This window comes from Trichosurus vulpecula, chromosome 3, assembly GCF_011100635.1.
Source record: "Trichosurus vulpecula isolate mTriVul1 chromosome 3, mTriVul1.pri, whole genome shotgun sequence".
Taxonomy (NCBI): domain Eukaryota; kingdom Metazoa; phylum Chordata; class Mammalia; order Diprotodontia; family Phalangeridae; genus Trichosurus; species Trichosurus vulpecula.
In genome coordinates this window covers 167,905,841-167,927,537 of record NC_050575.1, presented here as the reverse complement: position 1 = coordinate 167,927,537, position 21,697 = coordinate 167,905,841, and the positions used below count along the sequence as shown (strand labels likewise).

Below are 21,697 nucleotides of genomic sequence, written 5' to 3'. Positions count from 1 at the left end.
TCAGCATTCATTTATTAAACGCTTACTGTGTGCCAGGCACTGTACCAAATGCCGGGAATAAAAATATAAGCAAAAAGACAGTCCCTGCCCTCAAGAAGCTTATATTCTAATAGGTCTTCCATTAGTCCAGGTTCTGGCTACATGGCCTTGGCCAAATCTCTTCCTTCTCTGGAATTGAGATTCCTCCTCTGTAACATAAAAGTAACAGTCATAACAGCCGACATTTACATAGTGCCCACCACGTATCAGACACTGTGCTAAGTAAGCGCTTTACAAATATTATCTCATTTGATCCTTATAACAACCCTGGGAGATAGGTCCTATGATTGTTCTCATTTTACAGGTGAGGAAACTGAGGCAAGCAGAGAGTAAGTGACTTGCCCAGGGTCACACATCTAGTAAGTGTATGACTGGATTTGAATTTAGGTCTTCTTGACTCCCAGCGCTATCTCTACTGCGCCACCTTGCTGCCTCTAAAATGACGAGATAAGATGAACCTTAAAGTCCTTCAAACTGTGACATTCAATAATCTCCTATGAATCCCTAAAGTAAAGGTAATAGCTTTTATACAAAGACATTGAATTTGGGAGTCAAAGAGTCTTGCATTCCCGTTCTACTCTGCCACTCACTCCTTGTGTGACCATTGAACAATACAGTTGTTCTCTCTGGGGCCTCAATTCCTTCAACTATAAAGTGGGGGTGATAATCTAAGCCCTACTTCCCTCACAGGGTTGGTATAAGGATCAAAGAAGATAATGGATGGAAAAGCACTTTGGAAAGCATACGGCTGTATATGAGTAGAAGGGATTATTGTGGCACTTGCTTTACCTGGTGAGTCGGGGAAAGGCTAAACCAAAACACAGCTGGTTTTGCTCAGAGCTAAGTCTCCACATTAACCAAGAAGGAGGGAGGGTGGTGGAAGCATGCAATTTAAAAACTCTTCCTCCCACTCTGAGAACCGCTGCCTGATTTATTTCTCCCCACCCCACTGGGCATCAGGAGGAGCGTGAGCCTTGTCTGGACATAAGACCCCCATCTCAGCCATCAAGATTCACACCCCCACCTCCACCTGCCCCGCCAACCTCCACCCCTCCCTCTCTACACACACCATGTACTTGGATCCTGTGCTTGTCTTACTCTTGTAGTCAGCAGGGCCCAGGCAGGGCCAGCTGGCTCAATCCTGACTCTGGCAACCAGCCAGGCCAAGACTGTCTGTTGAGCTTTGCAAGAGCTGGTGTGAGTGTGTGTGTGTGTGTGTGTGTGTGTATCCCCACTTGCTAGGCCCTTCCTCACCCCAGGGCTGGGGACTAGGAGCCTGAAAAACCCTAATGGCCCCAAAGGGATTTTGAAAACTCCCCCTTTCCCTTGCCAGGGGCATATCCTCCAAGAGAGGCAGCAAAAGTTTTAGTTTATCCCTAAACCGGGCATCAAGAAACCTAAGTTCTAGTCCCAGCTCCAGCATTAAACAGCTGCGTGACCTTCAGCAAATTTTTTTCCCCAGTAATTGCCCAGAGAGGGCCTCCATTTCCTTATCTCAGTGGTATCGCAGAAAGAATATTGTTTTGGATAAGGGACCTAGGATTCAAATCCTGGCTCTATTACTGGCTGTATGAACTTGGGCAAGTTACAACCTCAGTAAGCCTCAGTTTTCTCGTCTGTAAAATTAAAAGATTCCAGCTCTGATATTCAATGATTATGCAAGAGTCCATAGTCACCCAGAAACTCATTTACTCCAGACTACTGAATGTATTTCCGAAACAGATAGGATTCTTCCTTCTCTGTGGGATCCAACCTAGGATTTATAACTAGAAGAAACCCCAATGATCATCTGGTGAAGAAGTTCTTAACCTTTTTTGTATCATGGACCCCTTTGACAGTCTGGTGAAACCTATGTACCCCTTCTCAGAACAACATTTTTAAATGCGCAAAATAAAATATATAGGACTACAAAGGAAACCAATTATATTGAAATACATTTATCAGAAGTTTTTAAAAACAAGTTTACAGATCATAGGTTAAGAAGCTCTGATCTGGTCCAGTCCCCTCATTGGGAGTTGCTGTAAGTATCAGAGCTGAAATTATTCAAGGTCTTTTTTGGTAAAAATCCAAGGAAAGCTGTGGAGATGGAGGGAAACTGTTTTTGCAACCTGTGGGGCCTGCAGAATTGACATCCCAATCTGTCATCAGGGCAGGGGACAGGACTTAAGAAGGTCACTCTCCACATCAGACCCATTGACCCATCAGAGAGGACTGAATGGCTGTGGAGAGTTTTAGATTCTAACTCTCAAGGGCAGAGCTACTGGCTTGACAGAACCAACCCGGGAGACCTATTTTTTTCTATTTAAATTTTTATTGATATCTTTTATTTTTACATCACCTTTGTTTCTCAATATATTCCTGCCCCTTCCCCCTTCCCTAGAGTCATCTCCGATATTGTAGGAACTATAGCACAGAATGAAAAGAAGGTCGGGGGTGGGTGGAAATGGTTCAGCAAAACTAACCAATATGTGAGCCTATCTATCACATAGACAGACAGATAGATAGATAGACAGACAGACGGACAGACAGACAGATAGGTAGATAGATAGATAGATAGAGTGTTCAACATCCATGGGCCCCTACCTCGACAAAGAAGGGAGGAAGACACATTCACATATCTCTCCACTGGAGCCAAGCTTGGTTATCATAATTTCGAAGCACTGAGGTTTTTTCTTTTTCTTTCTTTTTCTTTTTTTCTCTTTCTTTCACTGTCCTCATGCTTTCCATTTACCTTGTAGTCATTATGTATGCTTTACTCCTGACTCTGCTACTTCAGTCTCATCAATTTATATAGATTTTCCCATGATTCTCTGAATTCCTCATATTTATTATTTCTCATAGCGCAGTAATACTCAATATATTCATGTATCACAACTTCTTTAGCGTTTCCCAAATCAAGGGGAGGAATCTACTTTTTTTCCAGTTCTTTGTTGCTACAAAAATTGCTGCCTATAGGTATTTGGGGCAAGGTGGTACCTCTCTATCTGGGACTGCCATTTCCTGCCACTCACTGGCTAGGAAAGTCCTGAAGCCTGAACTCTCACACTCAGCAAGGAATTCAACAATATTTATTGGGCACCTACAATGTCCTAAGCCTGGTGCTGGCCTCTGGGAATCTAGAAATGAAAAACATCAGTGCTTAACAACCTCACATTTCTAGATCATTTTTTAAGATTTACAAAAAGAGCTTTCCCTGCCACCCCTTGAGGTTAATAGCATATAAATATTATTATCATAACCATTTTACAGAACAAGACACCAAGGTTCACAAAGACGGAGTGACTTACCTGGGGTCATACAACTGGTAGGTATCTGATCCAGGATTAGAATCCAGGTCCTCCTTTCAAATCCAGTACTCTTTCAACATCCATCCCAGCCTTCAAAGAGTTTATAAGTTAAAGGAAAGAGGGGAGAGTGTGATAGAGAAAAAGAAGAGATCCAGATAAACAGCTGCAAATAGGAGGCTTCAGGAGCTAGAGAGACAGCTCTATCGTGATACCCAAATTCTGGCCTAATTCTGTCATTTCCTAGTTGAATGACCTTGAGCAAATCACCTAATTTCTCTGGGCTCTTTAAAATGGGATTAATAATCCCTGCCCTGCCTCCCTCACAAAGCTGTAGTGAGGACTGAATAAGATAATGAATATGGAAATACTTTAAGTGGATAAAGAACTATTTGAATCAGAGGTGAAATTAACCATTGGATTCCCCAATTTTACTCATTTTGACCAAAGGTAATAGTAGATTGCCTTAGTGACTTGGTTCTGAATATGCTTTCACATGAATTCCCTCACTTGGCCTCATCATTCCTTGTGAGGTAGGAAGGCACAGATGATTTATTATCCGGATCTCCCAGATTTGGGAATGAATGCACCAAGGAATTTTCCTGGATCCAAACATCCATCACCACTCCCCTTTAAAAAACAAACATACAAACACTTTAAGTAAAATAAGCCTTTGGCTCTCGGTCAGCCGTTAGTTTACACCGTCCTCCTCTACAATTACCAAGATATAGGTCAGTCAGAGACATGTAGGAACTGAATCCCTGTGAGCTCCTGACCCTTTTCCCCAGTCCCCTCAAAATTTGTCCAGGTTAAAATGAATAAGAACACTCTTGAAAGAAGAGTGCCTAAGGGCTAGAGGAACCTAGGTGACACAGTGGAAGCCCAGAGGTTAAAATTTAGCCTCAGAAACTTACTAGCAGGGTGACCCTGAGCAAATCAGTTAACCTCTTTCTGTCTCAGTTTCCTCAGTTGTGAAATGGGATTAATAATAGGCCCTACCTCCCAGGGTTGTCATGAGGATCAAATGAGGTGATATTTGTAAAGCACTTAGCATGTGCCTGGCATATAGTAGGTACTTAATAAATACTTATTTCCTTCCTTTCAAAGGAGAGCTTGAGGGAAGGACCTACTTTGCCTTTTAATGACTGGATCTATGTGAACTTCAAATCTTTTTTTTTTTTTTAAGCAGCCTAATGTAATGGTTAGGAATGGTAGATTTGGAATCAGAAAACCTGGGTTCAAATGAGCTATTGACTAGCTGTGTGATCTTTGGCATGGGATTTCACCTCAGTTTCCTCTACTGAAAAATGAAAGAATTGAACCTTTGAGCCTCTTTCAACTCTAAATCCTATCAAGTTAACCCTTTTCCTCCCTCACTAGCTGCCTTCCTGGGGGCCTGGCTGTTTAGGGCCCCCAAAGTCCTGTCTGGTTTCTGGGCATTTTTCTTCTGGCTTGTAGAGCCCTAGAGAGGCTTTGGTTAGTACACATGTTCTCTGCTCCCCCCAACCCAGGCCTCCCCACCTCAGTACCTTCTTTCTGTGCATTTCAAACCTTGCTTGTGTCTTCCAGGCAGTTAATGGAGAAGCGGGCGAATGACAGCCGGGACTGTGGTCATCACAGGCGGAATATTAGCAACAGTAATTTTGCTATGCATCATCGCAGTCCTATGTTACTGTAGGCTTCAGGTAGAGTAATAACAGATGCTTCTTGGACTGGGTTAGATTGCATTGGGTTGGGGGAGGCTACGTTCCCCAGCTCTGTTCACTCCCAGCTTCTAGAGAAGGGTCCCCTATTAGAATCCAAAAAAGAAGCTGGGAAAGGGAAGCTCAGCCCTCAAAGACTGTACTAGACAGGCAGTCCCAGCCTGATGCCCACCCAGCTTGGCTGCTGTCTCACCATGTGTGTTTCCTATAAATGGGCACGATAGCGCACCTGCCCACCTCACTGGGATGTTTTGAGAGTCAGATATGATGGTGAATGTGCAAGTATTTTGGCAGTATTAAAAACACTAAGTGTTATTTCTCCTCCTGCATCCAGTATTACTGTTGCAAGAAAGATGAGTCAGAAGAGGATGAGGAAGAGCCTGACTTCGCCGTCCACTCCCACGTCCCACCACTCCACTCCAACCGAAACATTGTACTGACGAACGGGCCCTCACTCTACCCATCCTCCTCCTCGTCGTTCAACCAGAAATCTCCCCAGTGCCACACCGTCTGCCCAAGCTGCTCCCACTATGAACCACCAACCTTCTTCCTTCAGGAACCAGAGGAAGTTCGAAATGGAGGAGAACGCATCAACTATAAAAGCATCAGTCAGGAAGACATAGAGCTGCCGGTGACTTTTGGCGGACTTCAGGCCCTCAACCCCAACCGCCTGTCTGCCATGCGGGAAGCCTTCTCCCGAAGCCGTAGCATCAGCACTGATGTCTGAGCCCCTTTCTAACCCCCTGGAACTGGCCCAGGGAAAGGAGCGCTGGACTGGGGATTGAGACCTGCGTTCTAGGCATGTGACTTTTGGCGTGTTGTGGCCACAGTCTCTTCACCTCCAAAATCAGGGGCTTTGAGCAGATGGTCTCTAAGGTTCCTTTCAGCTCCATCATTCTTTGACTTGGGAGCCTTCAGTCCATCCTCCAGACATTGAACAACAGTTTGGCCACCGGGGAATCCACCAGGGGGTCTGACTGAGAGAGTTTCTGAGATGATGAATGTATTTTAGTAGTTCACCGATCCAGCAAAAGAGCAAGTCATTCAGTCAATCGGCAAACTATTTCCTGAGCCCCTACTGTGTGGCCAGCTCTGCATTAGGCCTTATAGAAGGCACACACATGAAAACACATTCTCTGCCTTCCAGAAGTTGGGGAGGCAGGGCACATGACGACATAACTAACAGAAGCAGGCAGTCTAGTCTGAGTTTAATACCCAATGAGGAGTATAAACTGTAGGAAAATAAGACAAGGGAAAGGTCCCCGTGATGTGGGACAATCAGGCAGGGAAGGTCATTGTTTAAGGATGAGCCTCAGAAACAAAAGTGGTTAAATTTCAGCTAAGAGATGACAGTCATAGAGTGAGAGTAGCTATGGAGTATGGGAGTGGAGGAGGGAGGAACCCAAGAATTAAGGTAGTTTAAGCCATTGCCTCCATTTTATTAAAGAAATTTTGGTACCTGACTATCTCAGGCTCCCAGGACTGTCCTGAGTGTCACCACACCGGGTGGCTTGTCTCACATATCAAGTAGTTGCCTGAGGTTGGAAGGACTTGGTACTGGAGAGTAGAAACACACAGCCTCCTCCAGCCCCCAATGGGCATGAAGGTATTCCTCTTTTCATTATCTCCCCATCTTCTTGGGACCCTAGATCCCTTTGGATCCAAAGTGGTGAAAGGTGACCCCATCGGTGGAAAGGGAGCAGGGTGCAGGAGGAAGGAGAGAATGAGGATAAGGATATTAAAACACCACCTAATTTGTAATCAATAATAATGGAGTATGACTTTTGTCCTGCCTCCACATACACGGACACACAAAAAAATAGTGCTAAATAAAAAGTTCCCCAAATTTGCCTGGAGACTTCCTAAGTCAGGCATGCACTCACACACACACACACACACACACACACACACACACACACACACACACACCCCTCCTTGGGGGAAATGAGATGGGCTTTTGATGTTTGACATAGCCACCTGTCTGCTAGAACAGTCCTTTGGAGTTCGAGTCATTGTCCCAGATGCCAGAAACAGTTTGGCCCATTCTGCCTTCCACCCACCCTCCACATTGAACACTGATCTGCAGGCATAAATAACAGAATCAACTCCAAATTGTCTCTCGACAGATCCCCAGTTCCAACAATTTCCTCCCCAAGTATTTTAACCTCAACACACAGCCCACCAACACCAACATCCTCCAGGTCTAGGGGAAGAGATAAATTGGTTTTAACAATATCTAACATACTGATTAGAGAAATCCTCTAATCCTAATGATGGGCAAGTCACTAAACCTCCAATGAAAGCAGCCATTTGTATGTCTCCAATCATTTTCTATTTAGGAAAAGGCAATACTTACTCTTTGGTGGCAGTTTGTTAAACTATATTTTTAAAAAGATACAGGAAATTAGACTGCCTGGAAAATCCGTGTCCCCTGAGCTTCTCTCTGAATGCCCCCAGTTCTGTCTTTGGGGATTTCCCCTTCAAGACTACACTGAATGGGATTTGGGGAAGAATAGTCCTTATGAGACGGCCTGCTCACAACCAGAAAAGGCACTTCTCACCGAACTCTCTATTAAAACTTCTACTTAGAAGACATGCTCTTGGCAAAGGGCAAGCTGTCGTTTTAAGAGTTGTGGTTGGTTTATAAATATTGTGTGCACTGTGACAAGATGTTTTCCTCTCTTTCCCAGAAGGCTTTTAATTCCACAGAAGAGGTTTTAAAGTACATGAAAGATTCGCCACTTTTGGTATTCTGGATTTTCTTTCTTCTTCTCCTTCTTCCGCCTTGGATTATAGCACATCTGAGTTGCCCAATTAATCCATCCCTGAATGGGGCAAGTAGTCAGTGAAGCTTTGGTGTGAATATCTTTGCCAGGGATGGCGTTCTCAGTGGTCCGATGTCATAACAGAAGCTTGAACGAACTCTTACTTTGTACAATTCTTATCTGAAGTTGGTTCTGTTGCATTTTACTTTGGGGGGGTGGAGGGAGAGGTGGGGGGGTAATTTCTTGTGGCTGTTGTCTTTCTATTTTCCTGTTTCCTTTTCCTATCTTATACATAACTATAAAACATATATACATATATAGCTTTGAATTGAAACAAGAGACAGGCAGCTTAACTTCACAGAGGTGGACTGCTGAATAGGACTGACTCTTGGGCCTGCTGGAAAAAAAAAAAAAGGAAATAAACCTTATCTTTGACATTACTATGGAGAAGAGGCTCTTTAATCTATCCGCATTTCCAGACCACTCTTTATAGTGGTTTAGGGACGAGAGGTCATGCCAGCCGCCGATGACATTGTACACAAGTCTGACTTTAGAAGGAAGTATCTGGTGAGTGAGGTCAGGGCCATAGCCCAGACATATAATTGGTGTATGGTATGGTTTTGAAAATGAAAGGCTAAGACTTGCAACTATTACAGTCATCTGACTGTGGGCAGGAGAGTGGCTGCCATAAAGCCCACCTGAAAACATGAGGGATTTCCCGCCCCCCCCCCCCGCCAGAGTGAGCCTTAGAATAGTGAAAGGAGCCACATTTAGAGGACATGAGTGGAAGCAGAACAGACTTCACAGGTAGGATGGTGCCTACAGAATAATCCAAAAGGACGCAAGTATCCAGCACCAGAATAAAGGCAGCCCTATTGCCTTTATTCCTTTGAGTCTTAAAGAACCCCCTTTTAAATGCAAATATTCCTGGGCAGAGCAATCTTTGTTACTAGCTGGCACACTAATTATCAATGAGCCCCTTAGTAGTGATTAGCTAAACAAGAAAAAGAATGAAATATGGAGTGAGAGTTGAGAGGGAGGGGAAGGCCCCAAAGACAGTTTTGTCTGACTTCTCAGTTTGCCAGAATTGACTACTTGAATGCAAGGGTCAAAGAAGAAAGCTTCAGCATGGCTAAAATGAGGCAGGCATCTACTCAGCCACTTGGTCTCTGACGCTAGTTGGCTGATCTTGGGCAAGTCATTTAAGCTCTTTGGGCCTCAGTTTCCTCATCTGTGAATTGAAGAGGGTTCAGATTAGATTGCCTTCCTAAAGCCTCTTCTAGCTCTAAAGCTATGATCCTATGATTAGCCCCGTGGATGTCCTCATTTTGTCACCCAGTCCTCATAAATCCTGAATACTGGAAGTAAGTCAGCATCTTCCCACCGTAAGGGAACTTTCTCATTACAGAACTCCGGGAAAAGGAGAAAGCCACCCTGATGACGAAACAAATTCATAAGAGAGCACTGATTCTGGGATCAAAGGACTCGGGTTCAAAGCCCACCTTTGCCATTTATAATCTAGATGACTTTAGACAAGTCACTTAACTTCCATAGGTCTCAGTTTCCTTGTCTCTAAAACAAGGGAATTGAACTGGATGATGTCTGAGGTCTCTCCCAACTCTAAATCCATGATCTTATGAAACAAACCAGTACAAAAAAGCCATGATGCTTAATGGGCATCGGTGCAAGGCAAAGATAGCAAGTTAGCGATAACTTAGAGAAGTCTGGGTCATCACCACCAAGGCGCTGCTTGACTTGGAGCAACTCTTTTCCTTTCTGGACCTCTTTCCTCATCTGTGCCTTGGTGGGCCCGGCTCTAAAGTGCTTCTCTCAGTGTTTATGGAAAGGTATGTTTGGAACGCCTGCTTCAGGAAAGGACTGGCCCTGTCCCCACGGAAGCCAGAATCACTTGCTGAATGACCAGTCACCTTCCCCCCACCCCTAGAAGCTGCAGACAGATGATTGACAGCTCTGAGGCCCAATCAGCCCCACAGATACTAACTGTGTGACCCTAGGCAAGTCACTTAACCCTATTTGCCTCAGTTTCCCCCATCTGTCAAATGATCTGGAGAAGGAAATGGCAAATTGCTCCACTATCTTTGCCAAGAAAACCCCAAAATTGGGTCACTGAGAGTCAGACATGACTGAAAAGTGGCTGAACAACAACAATCCCTAAGCCCCAGCTTTCACATCTGTACAACGCTGGGTGCGGCATACAGAGAGTCTGTAAAGTCCCTTCCAGCTCTGACATATGATGTTCTGACACTGTATGTCTTAAGACCCCTTCCGGCTCTGCTATTCCATCTTCCGAGGTTCTTCCCAGTTCTGAACCTGTTCAAAGATCCCTCCTAGTTCTGACATTCCATGTTCTAAGCTCTAACAATTTATATTCTGAAGTCCCTTCCAGCTCTGACATGTCTAAGGTTTTTTTTTAAGTTGGCTGGTACAAAGCAAGCTCGTGGGTACGTTTACAAAACTGCCTTGGCCTGGTTGTCATCAAGGCCTGGGACAGACTCTTCTGGCCTTTTCAACATGAGGTTTGTGTTACTGCTGCTCCAATGAGGGCAAAAGTCCAGAGCTCTCCCCCAAAGCTCCTGGTGCTTTTTAATAATAGCTAGCATTTATGTAGCACTCACTGTGTGCCTGGCACTGTGGTAAGCACTTCACAATCATTATTTCATTTGAGCTTCACAACAACCCTGGGAGGTACGTGCTATTATTATCCCCATCTCACGGATGAGGAAACTGAGGCAAAGAGCAGGTGAATGACTTGTCCAGGGTCACACAACTAGTTAGTGTCTCTCCAGGCCTGGTGCTCTAACCACTGAATCAACTATCTTTCCCCATCTCCTCCCAGGTTCCCTCACCCCACCCAAAGCATCTAATAACCAACATCTCAAATAAATTAAACCAGATGCAATCATAAATACAACAACTTTATTAACATACACAGATGAGTACTGATTAATGATTATAGGGATAAAATCCACTGTTTGTAAACAAATATATTAAGAAACAAATGCGTCTTTTGTGATATAAAGTGCAGGTACGTTTCATTATATACACTTCTGTCAGCAATGATCTTTTATAAGGACTATGAAACTGACATTTGGTTATGAGATAAAATTCTCTGAAAAGTATACACCTACTTTTACAGTCTTCTGTTCTCTTCTCCTGTGGTACCCCTCACCCTAGGGCCCAGAAAAACATCAGGGGACAAAAGGATTTCATTCTGAGGCAACTTCTAAAATCAACAGGATGGGCATTCGCCTTCCAAGATGCTTTGGTTGCCAGACATGCTACTCTGATTCTTCCCTCCCTCTGGACTTTTGTAAGAGCAAACAAGAAGTTGGGCATAGAGGCAGGCGACCAAAGGTCAAGGGTTGGAGGAGAAACCCCCACAAGGATTTCGATCTAATATAGAAACAAATATACAAGATCCTATGTACATCCTTCCATCTATCCAGACACTACCAACATATAGTAGTGAGGAATCATGGATTAGGGTTCCCAGCCTTGAAACCCAATGCAGGTGATCAGTGGATCTCTCTCCCTTGAGATCGGGTGAGGGAGAAGAGGTTTGGCAGAGTGTGGTCAAAGTCCCTTCTCTATAAGCAGAAGGCCAATGTTCATTTTTCACAGGCTTGTGCTCCCAGCTACCGGGAAGCGCTTCAATTAAAAGAAGGGATGGGGAGCTCCTCTTCCACAGGGCCACCCCCCAGTCCTTCAGTCTCTTAGTATGGCAGTCCAGGCCAGGGTGAAAGGGGATGTCTCTCCTCCAAGGAGCCTAGGAGTGGGTGGGTCTACAAGAACGACAACAGGCTTTGCTGTAGTACCAGTGGCTACAAAGGTTGACCTTGATGGCCAGAGCACAATTGGTCCCTGGCTGATCCTGGCAGCTGTCATCTGGAGGGAAAAAAAATCAGGTAAGCATAATGAAGTATGATACCAAAAACAAAACCAGCACGATCATAGGGCAATGCCTACCCCTAAGCTCCCCTTCCTTGAATTTAGCTGACATCCCTTTAGCTCTCTCCATCCCCATGTGAGCTTGCTGTTTGCAAAGCTAGCATGAAGCTCTCTCACTGATACCTAGAGGGAAGGCCACAGGCACATAGGAAATATGCTACCCATTTCTTTGATTTCCCCCTGAGTTAACTAGTCCATAATTCCTGGAATAAAGGGTCCTCAAACTATAGTGTGAACTAAAACCTGAGCTCTAACCCCAGATCAGTCATGAGCACTTAGGCTTCTTCTGAGCCTTAGCTTCCTCATCTGTAAAATGGAGATATTCCTATTTAGTACCCTCCTTTCCTTTCCCTATCTGTCAGTCACAGTCAGAGGAAGTTACCTACTGCCTATAGAGAGGTTTCATTTGTGCAAAAGAAAAACATTGAAGAAATTTGAAGTGGTGCCAGATATACCTTTGGGGGAGTACGCTATCTGATTTCACACTGGGGTGAATAGAGTGGTGTGACTGGGGACATTGGGACCATTTCTAACAGACAGTTAATCAGCAAGTATTTACAAAGCCCCTACTATGGGTTCTGTGAAAGGCACTTCAGGGGATATAAAACAATTATTAGATACCTTCCCTGTCATCAAGGAACTTTCAGTCTAACTCAGAACATTTAGACAATTAGAGAAGTTGGCAATGCTAGGTGAAGTGGGAGAAACTCTATAAGATGGTGAAAAAACCAAAATGACCAGAGTGGAGGGCTTATTTAGGAGAACAGAATAGACTGGACAGACCATTGTCTTTGATGGAGAAATCTGCCAATGTTCCTGCTGAACCTGCCAGACCAATCCCCAGGAGGCTAGTCCAGGAGGCAGAGGATCCCAGGGCTCTGACCACAACTGCTCTCTCCCCACCATATCTCCAGCCTTGACCCTCCCACCTTTCAGCCCTTCTTACCTGGAGGTTCTGTAGGGCATGGCTGCAGGTCACAGGTCTGTTTGGCAACAGGCTTCACCAGTGGGTCACAGCCCCGAACAATGTCTGTCCCTTGATAGCATTTCACATCACGCATTCTCACACCTACTCCACAGGTTTTGGTGCACTAAAGAGAGCAGAGATGGCTCTTCATTAGGCAAAGCTCCTCCCACCTCAAGCCAAACAGAGCAGTTTGCCAAGCAAGACACATGTGCGGGTTAGCCTGGTCCAATCCCAGACAGCCTCTGAGATGGGAACTGAGACAGTATACATTGATAAATACTGGCCATATGACTTTGGACAAGATATCTCACACGATGGCAATTTCCTTCATCCATCAAATTAGTCTTTAATATTTTATTTTATTTTATTTTATTTTATTTTATTTTATTTTCAGGTCCACATTGTCTCCCCATGAAAGAAATGCAAAACACATTACAAACATGTATAATGACGCAAAACAAATTCTCCCATTGGCCAGGTTAAAAAAAAAGCATCTGCACCCTGAGTCCATTTCAGGAGGTGACTAGCAAGTTTCATCATGAGTTCTCTGGTACTGTGGTCGGTCACTGGATAGATGAGAGTCCCCAGGTCTTTCAAAGTTGTTTGTCTTTACAATATTGTTGTTATTGTATAAACCGTTCTGGTTCTGCTCACTTTAGTCTGCATCCGTTCCTACAAGTCTTCCCAGGTTTCTCTGAAACTATCTCCTTCATCGTTTCTTACAGCACAATAGTATTCCGTTGCATTTGTATATCTTAACTTCTTCAGGCATTCTCCAATTCTCTGCCACCACAAAAAGAGCTGCTATAACTAGAGGGTCTCTTAGTCTCTTAATCCTTTACACAGGGCTCTTGTGAGAATTAAGTGAAATAAAAGATATGCAAATTCTAAAGCGCAATACAAATTGTTACATATTCTAACATTTGAGTAGAGATGGGGGAGCTGGAATTTTTTTTCCCACTCCAATAAAAGTCTTGTTTTGTTTTCCAATTAAATCAATCCTTCCCCAGGGCTCCCTGTGCAGATGTTACCCTTGGAAAACCCCACTTCATGGGACAGAGCAGTGAAGACGTCTGCTGACCCTGCCTCACTCCTTGCCAAGATCCCACAGACAGCAGACACAGCCCCCCCTCTTTCTGGGCTCTTTCCTGCCCCAGTACAGGCGACCCCGCATTACACAGCCAAGTCTGAGGCCTCCAAGCTGTTTATCTGGTGCAAGTCCTGATTAGGGCTTGGTTGGGAGAGCCTTGGAGGATATACACAGCCAGCTTGGCATCCTTAGCCAAAGAGACTCTAATCAGCCTCTGGTGATCACCCTGAAGGAGTCTCGGGGGACAGCCTGGGCCTTCTTAGGCCAAATGCAAGACATTTTACTCCATGTAGCAGCTTGTTCTCAATTGCCCCTAGTGGCCCAGCTGTGTGTCTGGGCTACAGGAAATTGAGGTGCTGTGCTTTGGGAGTGGAAATGGCCTACACCAGTCCACCGGACCATGGTTCAAGGATGTAGCTAGTAGCTCTGAATGCCAAAATGCAGATTGTCCAAAATCCCCCATCATTTCTGAGACAGAGAGGTAGGAGCTGCTCCATTTTCTCTCCCTCAGGCTGCCCTTCCTTGTCATCCCACTGACCTCATTTCACCTGATTAAATCCATAGGACAGAAATGGGTCTGTTTCCAAGCCCTGAGAATGGCCTTGGGACAGCTCTAATTTTATCTTCTCCTCCCTCTTTTCCTCCCTCCCTCCCCTTTAACCCTGAGCCCTGGACCAGAGATAGATGGCACTAGGCAGGAGATGGTGGGGGACAGGAACAACAAAGAGAACATTTGTGCTCTCCCAGGCCAATTGAGAAGAAAGAAGGAGAAGGGGAAAGGGTCCTCTTGGATCCCACACAGAGTAGAGGAAAGGTCATCAGAGTCAAGAGATGGGTTCAAATCCCAACTTGTGATTACTCAGAGTTGTAATTAAGAGTAACTTGATCCCAGGGACCATCTCTGTGTCTTCCTCTTCCATGGTAGGGAGACCCATGATGATGGGCATCAGTGAGAGAACCTGAAGATGCCCCAACACCTGCCCTGGACCTGCTCCTTGAGCAGGCCCCAGTAGAGCCCTTCACGAGGCGGGTGGGAGAGCCCAGCCTGCTCACCTCAGACCACGGTGTGGTGTACCACTTGAAGCATGGCCTCTCAAAGCAGGTACTCTCCTCCGTGGGCTTCTTGCTGATGTCGCAGTCAGAGGGGCTCTTCGTCTTCAGTTTCCCGTTAGCCAACTCCAGACACAGCACAATCCTCTTCTTCACCCCACGCCCACAAGTGGTATTGCACTGGGGAGGAGAGGTAAACAGACAAGGTCAGCCCTGGTGAAGAGGAGGAAGGAGCTTCAGGGTCACATTCCAGCTGGCTTCCCATGGTAGCAAGGTCACTCACCCGCTCCCAATCCTGAGCCAGCCAATGAGCGGGGCAGTTCTTGTCCCCACAGGGGTGGATGGCCAGAGGTTTGGCTTCCACATTACACTGGGACTCAGGCACAACCCGTCCATCACTGGTCTTGCAGTAGACATGTCGGATCATCCTCCCCTGGCCGCAGCTTCCACTGCACTGCAAGGGGAGGGGTAACAGGAGAGAAAGAGGAAAAGGGCAAGAGAAGAAAAACACAGAGAGAGAGAGAAAGAAAGAGAGAGAGAGAAGAGAAGGCAGGAAAAAGAAGAGGGCAGCAAGAGAATGAGGAAACAGTCGGGGGAAGAGATGGACAGAGGAAGAAAAAAAGATGTCAGAAGGGAAGTGTGGAGAAGGGAGGGAGGTAGATAAGGGGAAGGATAGAGAGGAAAAGAGGAATGAGGCAGTGGTATAAAAAGGGAGACAAAAAGAAGGAGGTATGGAGAGAAAACACCCTATGTTAGAAGGTTTCAAATCATAAAAACTTGGGGAAGGAAGGTAAATTTGAAGCCCAAGTGGATGATTGCTTAGCCATCACTGCCCTTGGCTCCCTCCCAAAAAAGAAGGTGCTTTAGGCCTCAGGTGAAGGGAGTTACCATGGTGACAGCTTATTTTCAGAGAATGCCAGAATCCAAAAAGATAGAGAAAAGGCCTAGGAATCACCAATCACCATAGGGTTCTTTTCCAAACTCACTTTTCCTGTTCTCTTGCTCCCCATGCCCAGCCCAGAGAAATACCTGTCCTCTGTTCCTTGCGCTTGGTGCCTTAGGAGAAGGGGAGCCACTCACCGGTCCCCAGTCTGAGACAGTCCATTGTCGGTCACAGGGGGGGCCTGTGCAGTTCTTCTCTGCCACAGGCCTGGTGTTAGCATCACAAAGCTTCTCATCCTCAGAGCATCGGATGTCCCGGGTCACCACACTCCTCTCCCCACACCTGGCCGCACACTGAAGATCAGGCAAAGAACAGAGGGGGTCATTAAGTCTGTATCCAGCAACTTTTTCCCAAACCAGAAGCATTTATTTACCTGGCAACAGAACTGGCCTCATTCACAGATATAATTTGAGGAACACTAGGAAGGACCCCACCACCCCAGTCCAAATATTTCTGATGTCTGAAAATTCTACCATTAGTGATTCATTCCTTTGGGTCAAATTTTTCCCTTTTTTGAACTTTAAAAAGTGTACATACCTCTGGGAAGTAGCATATCAAATGCCTAATACCTTAGAATGAATACCTTATTTTTCTCTCAGTTATGAGAGACCCTTAAATAAAAAGACTCTGGATGTCTCTATTTAGGGGATAGAGTAGAGAAGATTGGATAGATGAGATTGTCAAAAGGGAGTCGATCCTAACTTCATTGACTTCCCAGTTTTGCTGTGTCCCAGCCCTACTCTGAGAGCAGCTGTGTGGAGCAGTAGATAGAGCCCCTGGCCTGGAATCAGGAAGAACTGAGTTCAAATCTGACCTCAGACACTTGCTAGCTGTGTGATCCTGGCAAGTCCCATAACCCCTATCTGCCTCAGCTCCTCATCTGTAGAATGGGTGCACAATGGAGAAGGAAATGGCAAACCCCTCCAGCATCTTTGCCAAGAAACCCCATGGCCAAAAGTTCATGGCATGACATGGAGTCAGACACAAGTGAACAATAACAGCAGCCCTACCCTACCCACCCCTGTCTTTCTTGTGTCTCAGACAATAACCTCAGACCCGCCTTTCCAGAGAGTGTTCTCTGCTCCTGGGAATCTCCACACCCCTTTGTGTGCACCTCACATTTTCACTTTTGTCCCATCTTGTATGGCTGTTATTTGCATCTGTGTCTTACCCCCTCTATAGGACCGTAAGCTCCCTGAGGACAAGAACCATGTCTAATGTCTATTTGTATCTCCCTGGTGCTGAGAACAGGGCCCAGATCAGTAACTGTTTATTAGAAATGAAAAGCCTGAGGACCCAGAATAGATCAGTAGTTCCACCCATCTTCCCAGTGGGTCTGCATGAAAAATAGCCATTGACTGCTGTGCTGAACATACTGTCTTTCATATGCGAAGCCTTCCCTCAGGAGGCCATGGCCTTCAAGCCAAGAGTGGGGGTGAGATCACACCAAGTGACCAAACTAGGCTTTCCAGCTTCTCAAGAGACTGAGCAACCACAACAGCTGAACAATTTCCTAAGCCATGAGTCCATTCATCTCTAACCAGAGTCCAAGTGGCCAAACTTCAGGAAAATAGAAGAATTTGGACTGATCCGTCAAGATCACTGTAATGGGAACACCCGTCCCAGTATTCAGGGTAGAAACCTCTCCTCAGAACTGGCTGGATCTGTCCCCTGGAGGCTGGGCTACCAAGCAGAGTATCTGGAGGTTTGGGCCATAACAGATCCCTCCCTCCAAACAAAACATAACAATTTCCCCTGGGAGACTGGCTCCTTGGAGAATCCCTACCCATCGCTCAAACCCTGAGCTCTGTAGCAACACTGACTTCCTCAGAGCCGGTCCCTTTGTCAGTCTAAGAACACAACACAAGGGAAAATTAGAGGAAGGGGGAAGGGAGAATTTTCTAATAACCAGAACTGTCCAAAATAGAATGTGTTGTCAAGTGAGGTAGTGAGCAGTCTGCCGATGGATTTATTCAACAGAAGCTGTCAGAGATTTTATGGCCTCTAAGGTCTTTTCCAGCTGTGTCATTCTCTGATTTTGTGGTTATTTTGTTGTTTAGTTGTTTTTCAGTCATGTCTGAGTCTTCGTGACCCCATTTGGGGTTTTCTTGGCAAAAATACTAGAGTGATTTGCCATTTCCTTCTCCAGTTCATTTTATAGATGAGGAAACTGAGGCAAACAGGGATAAGTGACTTGCCCAGGGTCACACAGCTAGTAAGTATCCGAGACTGGATTTGAACTCATGAAGATGAGTCTTCCTGATTCCAGGCCCAGTGAGCTGCTCTACTAAGGTTATAGGGCCACATATTCAAAAAACACCCTATTTACAGTGACAGTCAAGGGCACAATCAATCAATCAATCTCTCTCTCTCTCTCTCTCACACACACACACACACACACACACACACTTTGTCCTCACCTCTGACCATTCTGACATCTCCCACTGGGGCCCACACGCTGGGTTCTTACACGTCTTTCGCTCATCCGGCCGGGTGATATCTGCTGACTCACACAAGTCACTGTACACAGAGCTGTCAAAGCCGGGTGAGATCATCTTCCAGCAACGAACAATGCGGAACTGATAACCCTCCCCACAGGTTCGAGAACACTCGCTCCAGCTGCTGGTCTCCCACCTGTGAGGCAAAAAGAAAGGAATGAGCAAGCATTCAACCAGTTCTGCTTGGCCAAAGAGGGCAGATTTAGAGAAGTGGGAGAAAGTAGCAAAATTAGACTTGATCGAAGAACCATATTCCCAATAAATAATGTTCTCCAAAAAGTGGAACAGGCTAGTAAGCCAAGGCCATACTAGGCGCCTCTTTGCTATTTTGTCTGAGATTTATGTTCAAGTAGAGATAGTCTGTGAGGTTCCAACTTGGAGAATCTGGTGCTTTGAAGGACCTAGGGGTGGAGAATTAAAGAAGGTAGGCCTGAGAGAGGGTCGGCCCCTCTAGTGCTCCTCCCAGATTCCTATGTGGTGTGGTTCTTTGTCCTTCCTTTTGAAGAGGATCAGTGACATCACAGAGTGCCGTCTTGGCTTGTGTGTGAATTGAATGGAAAGGAGGCAGAGTTGCACAAAGTCATCAGCCTTATTTTCTCTTCTAGTCATCGAAGTCCGGTGGCAACACAAAAGTCAAAAAGATTGGCCGTGGCCTGGGATGCAGCAGATGACCTTGGTGTCTTTGACGTCTGACCAAACTCTAAGCTCTCCCCAGCACCTACTTCAGCCACCTTCATGGCCATTGGAACAAATTGTTTTCATCCACCCATTCGACCAGGGGAAGTCTTCACATGCTTGGGGTAGATATCCACCTGACCCACTGATGGGTTGGAGACCCATCAGTCACCCTTAACCTGGTTTAGTTTGTCGGCTGAGACGGTTCACCACGCTGTGGTGCTGCACGAGCTACAGCTTCTTAGAGCCACAGGTAAGAGTGGAGTGCCAGGTGGGCACCAAAAGTGGATGAGCAGCCCTGAAGAGGGCTTGGCGAGCCCTCACACCAGAGGTGCTGGTGTTCCTTGAATACCCCATATGCCCCAGATTCATGAGTGGCGCAGTGCAGTCAAGAAGACCAAAGTTTGAAGCCTCAGACACTCGCTAACTGTGTGACCCTGGGTGAGTCACTTGACTTCTGCCCACCTCAGTTTCCTCAACTGTAAAATGGGGATCATACATAGCACCTACCTCCCAGGGTTCTTGTGAAGATCAAATGAAACCATATTTGTAAAAAGCACTTATTACAGTGCCTAGCGCATAGTAGGAACTTAATAAATCCTTCCTCTGGCCTCAGAGGTCCTGGGTTTAAATTCTGATGGTCACTAATGACCTCTCTGGGCCTCAGATTTCTCATCTGTAAAATGAGAAGTTGGACTAAGATGATCTTTCAGATCCCTTTTACCTCTAGAGCTATGAACCTACAATGCGTCAAAATTAAATGGCTAGAATTTCTGCTAGTAGGGCAAGGGAGCGAATATTCTTTGGAAGAATAGAGTTCTAAGGCCAGCCAGGCCTCAGGACAGGGTGTCCAGCCCAGCCAACTGCTGGTCCAGACCCTGAGAGAGCAGAAAGGGCAGGCACTTTCCCCTGCCAAGCATTCTACACTCAGAACTTGGGATGCCCTATCCTCCGTGACCTTCCCTCCCCACCCCACCCCACCCCAACGCCTCGGTCTCAAAGTGCCTATGCTTTAGTCCTGACCACATGTCCAAGCAGAAACAAGAGTCTGTTAAGAGCCTACACAGGGGCTTGGAAATGCCTGGCAGTCCACCGGGAGCTCTCTGCCTATCCTACCCTTTCCCCTTTGGCAAATGAGGGTGGCCTATTTCCCTCTAGCATTTCTCAAACATTCATAAGCACATTCTTCTCTGATTAGTCTTTGGGGAGAAGAGGTTAACTGAGGCTCAGCCTGCTTTTGGGAGGAGAGAGCGTTCTACTTTGGGCAAATAAGAGGCTTGGAAGAGTTGGGGGGAAGGAATAAGAAAGAGGTGAATTTGGCTGCACAGTCAGTAATGCTTGATTTATACACATGTGCACGTGCTTGTACACACACACACACACACACACACACCCTAATACAACAAGCTTAGTGGCTATATAGGGATGAAGAACCTCATCTCATCATCACTAGAACAAAGAGAACTAACTGGCCAGGAATCTTTCGTAGGGTCAGAACTACTTAGACAATGTAGGACAAACAGAGCTGGCTTAGATGCATAGGGATCATTTCCAATAGCTTGTTCAAAAAAAATTCAAAGCAAATGAAAAGGAGAAAGGAGTCCATATTATAGATTGATCCCAAATCCCTGAAAATCACATGGAAAGTGGAATTAGAAAACACTAGACACACACACACACACACACACACACACACACATACACACACACATACACACATATACACCACTACCACCACTACTACCTACATCCTCCAAGTCCCCAGATATCATGTCAGCAGTTCTGTTCAGGGAACTGAACTTAAACTGCATTTGCTCCCTCATTCCCTACAACATCATGAGGGCAGTGGTGCCACTCTGTCCTCCCCAGGATTCCCTCACACCTCCTGCAAGCAAGAGCCCACAGAGCTGCATCTGACTGCCTCTCCTCAAGAGAAGATTTTAATCCTGAAGCCCTTGAGTTCTGGCCACAGAGGAGATCGTGGAGAGAAGGGCTGGAGATGTTACCTTGGCTGGCATTCCCTCCCAGCACAGAACTCGTGGACAGGCTCCGGGCGGGTCAGGGCATCGCAGTAACTGTCATCGACCTCAATCCCATCATAACGGACACACATGGCATACGTTGACATGACCCCTAGTTTCAAGGCAGAGGAAAACAAGTGCATTGGGACTGTGAAAAACCTGTTCCTTCCTGACATGTTCAGTGGGTCTGAACATGGATCAAGCAAACAGGATCCTGGAAGCGCTGCTCATCACAAATCTGCCAAGCCAGTGGCTCAAAATCCAGGTGGCATCTAGAGCCATTTTCCTGGGTTGTTGCATTAAGCAATGTTGGCCAACCAGTTTGCTGAGGCTATCAAACAGATAGGTTGGGATACTCAGAGACTAGACTAGGAGCTGAAAAGAGCCTTAGAGATCATCTAACCCAACTCCTGCACTTTATGGATGCAGAAAGTAAGGCCCAGAAAGGTTACATAGCTTCCCCAAACTCACATAGATAGTAAGTGGCAAAGTCAAGATTTGAACCCAGCTCATCTGACTCCAAATCCTTTCTACCATAGAAGGCTGCTTCCTACTCCCCAACTCATTTTGCCAGCACCTTTTCCATTGGTACACTACAGCTTACCATAAACCCAAGCCCAATGACTCTCCCCCCAGGCAAAACTGGACCTCTACCACCAAATCAAAAAAGATCCAAGATTGAGATTTAAAGAC

General features: G+C 45.8%; 2 protein-coding genes across 4 annotated transcripts in view; one reads left to right on the top strand and one right to left on the bottom strand.

The window, feature by feature from the left end:
* The window catches only part of FAM163B (family with sequence similarity 163 member B), a 63,784-nt gene extending 55,553 nt beyond the window's left edge, over positions 1–8,231 (top strand). The window contains exons 1-3 of one of the 2 annotated variants that reach the window (XM_036748097.1): positions 734–831; positions 4,893–5,008; positions 5,361–8,231. In XM_036748097.1, the coding sequence (XP_036603992.1) occupies positions 4,916–5,008; positions 5,361–5,753 (486 nt within the window). In that variant the 5' untranslated portion in view covers positions 734–831; positions 4,893–4,915 and the 3' untranslated portion in view covers positions 5,754–8,231. Of the gene's footprint in view, positions 1–733; positions 832–4,892; positions 5,009–5,360 lie in introns of those variants that run through there. The other variant, XM_036748098.1, reaches the window with a different exon arrangement.
* Positions 8,232–10,706: 2,475 nt separating this feature from the next.
* Positions 10,707–21,697, bottom strand: part of ADAMTSL2 (ADAMTS like 2) — a 46,746-nt gene continuing 35,755 nt past the window's right edge. For both annotated transcript variants that reach the window (XM_036753112.1, XM_036753113.1), the window contains 7 exons: positions 20,990–21,116; positions 18,231–18,444; positions 15,948–16,103; positions 15,151–15,321; positions 14,871–15,047; positions 12,707–12,851; positions 10,707–11,697 (listed from right to left, as the gene is read on the bottom strand). In XM_036753112.1, coding sequence (XP_036609007.1) covers positions 11,579–11,697; positions 12,707–12,851; positions 14,871–15,047; positions 15,151–15,321; positions 15,948–16,103; positions 18,231–18,444; positions 20,990–21,116 — 1,109 coding nt within the window. In that variant the 3' untranslated portion in view covers positions 10,707–11,578. The remainder of the gene's footprint in view (positions 11,698–12,706; positions 12,852–14,870; positions 15,048–15,150; positions 15,322–15,947; positions 16,104–18,230; positions 18,445–20,989; positions 21,117–21,697) is intronic.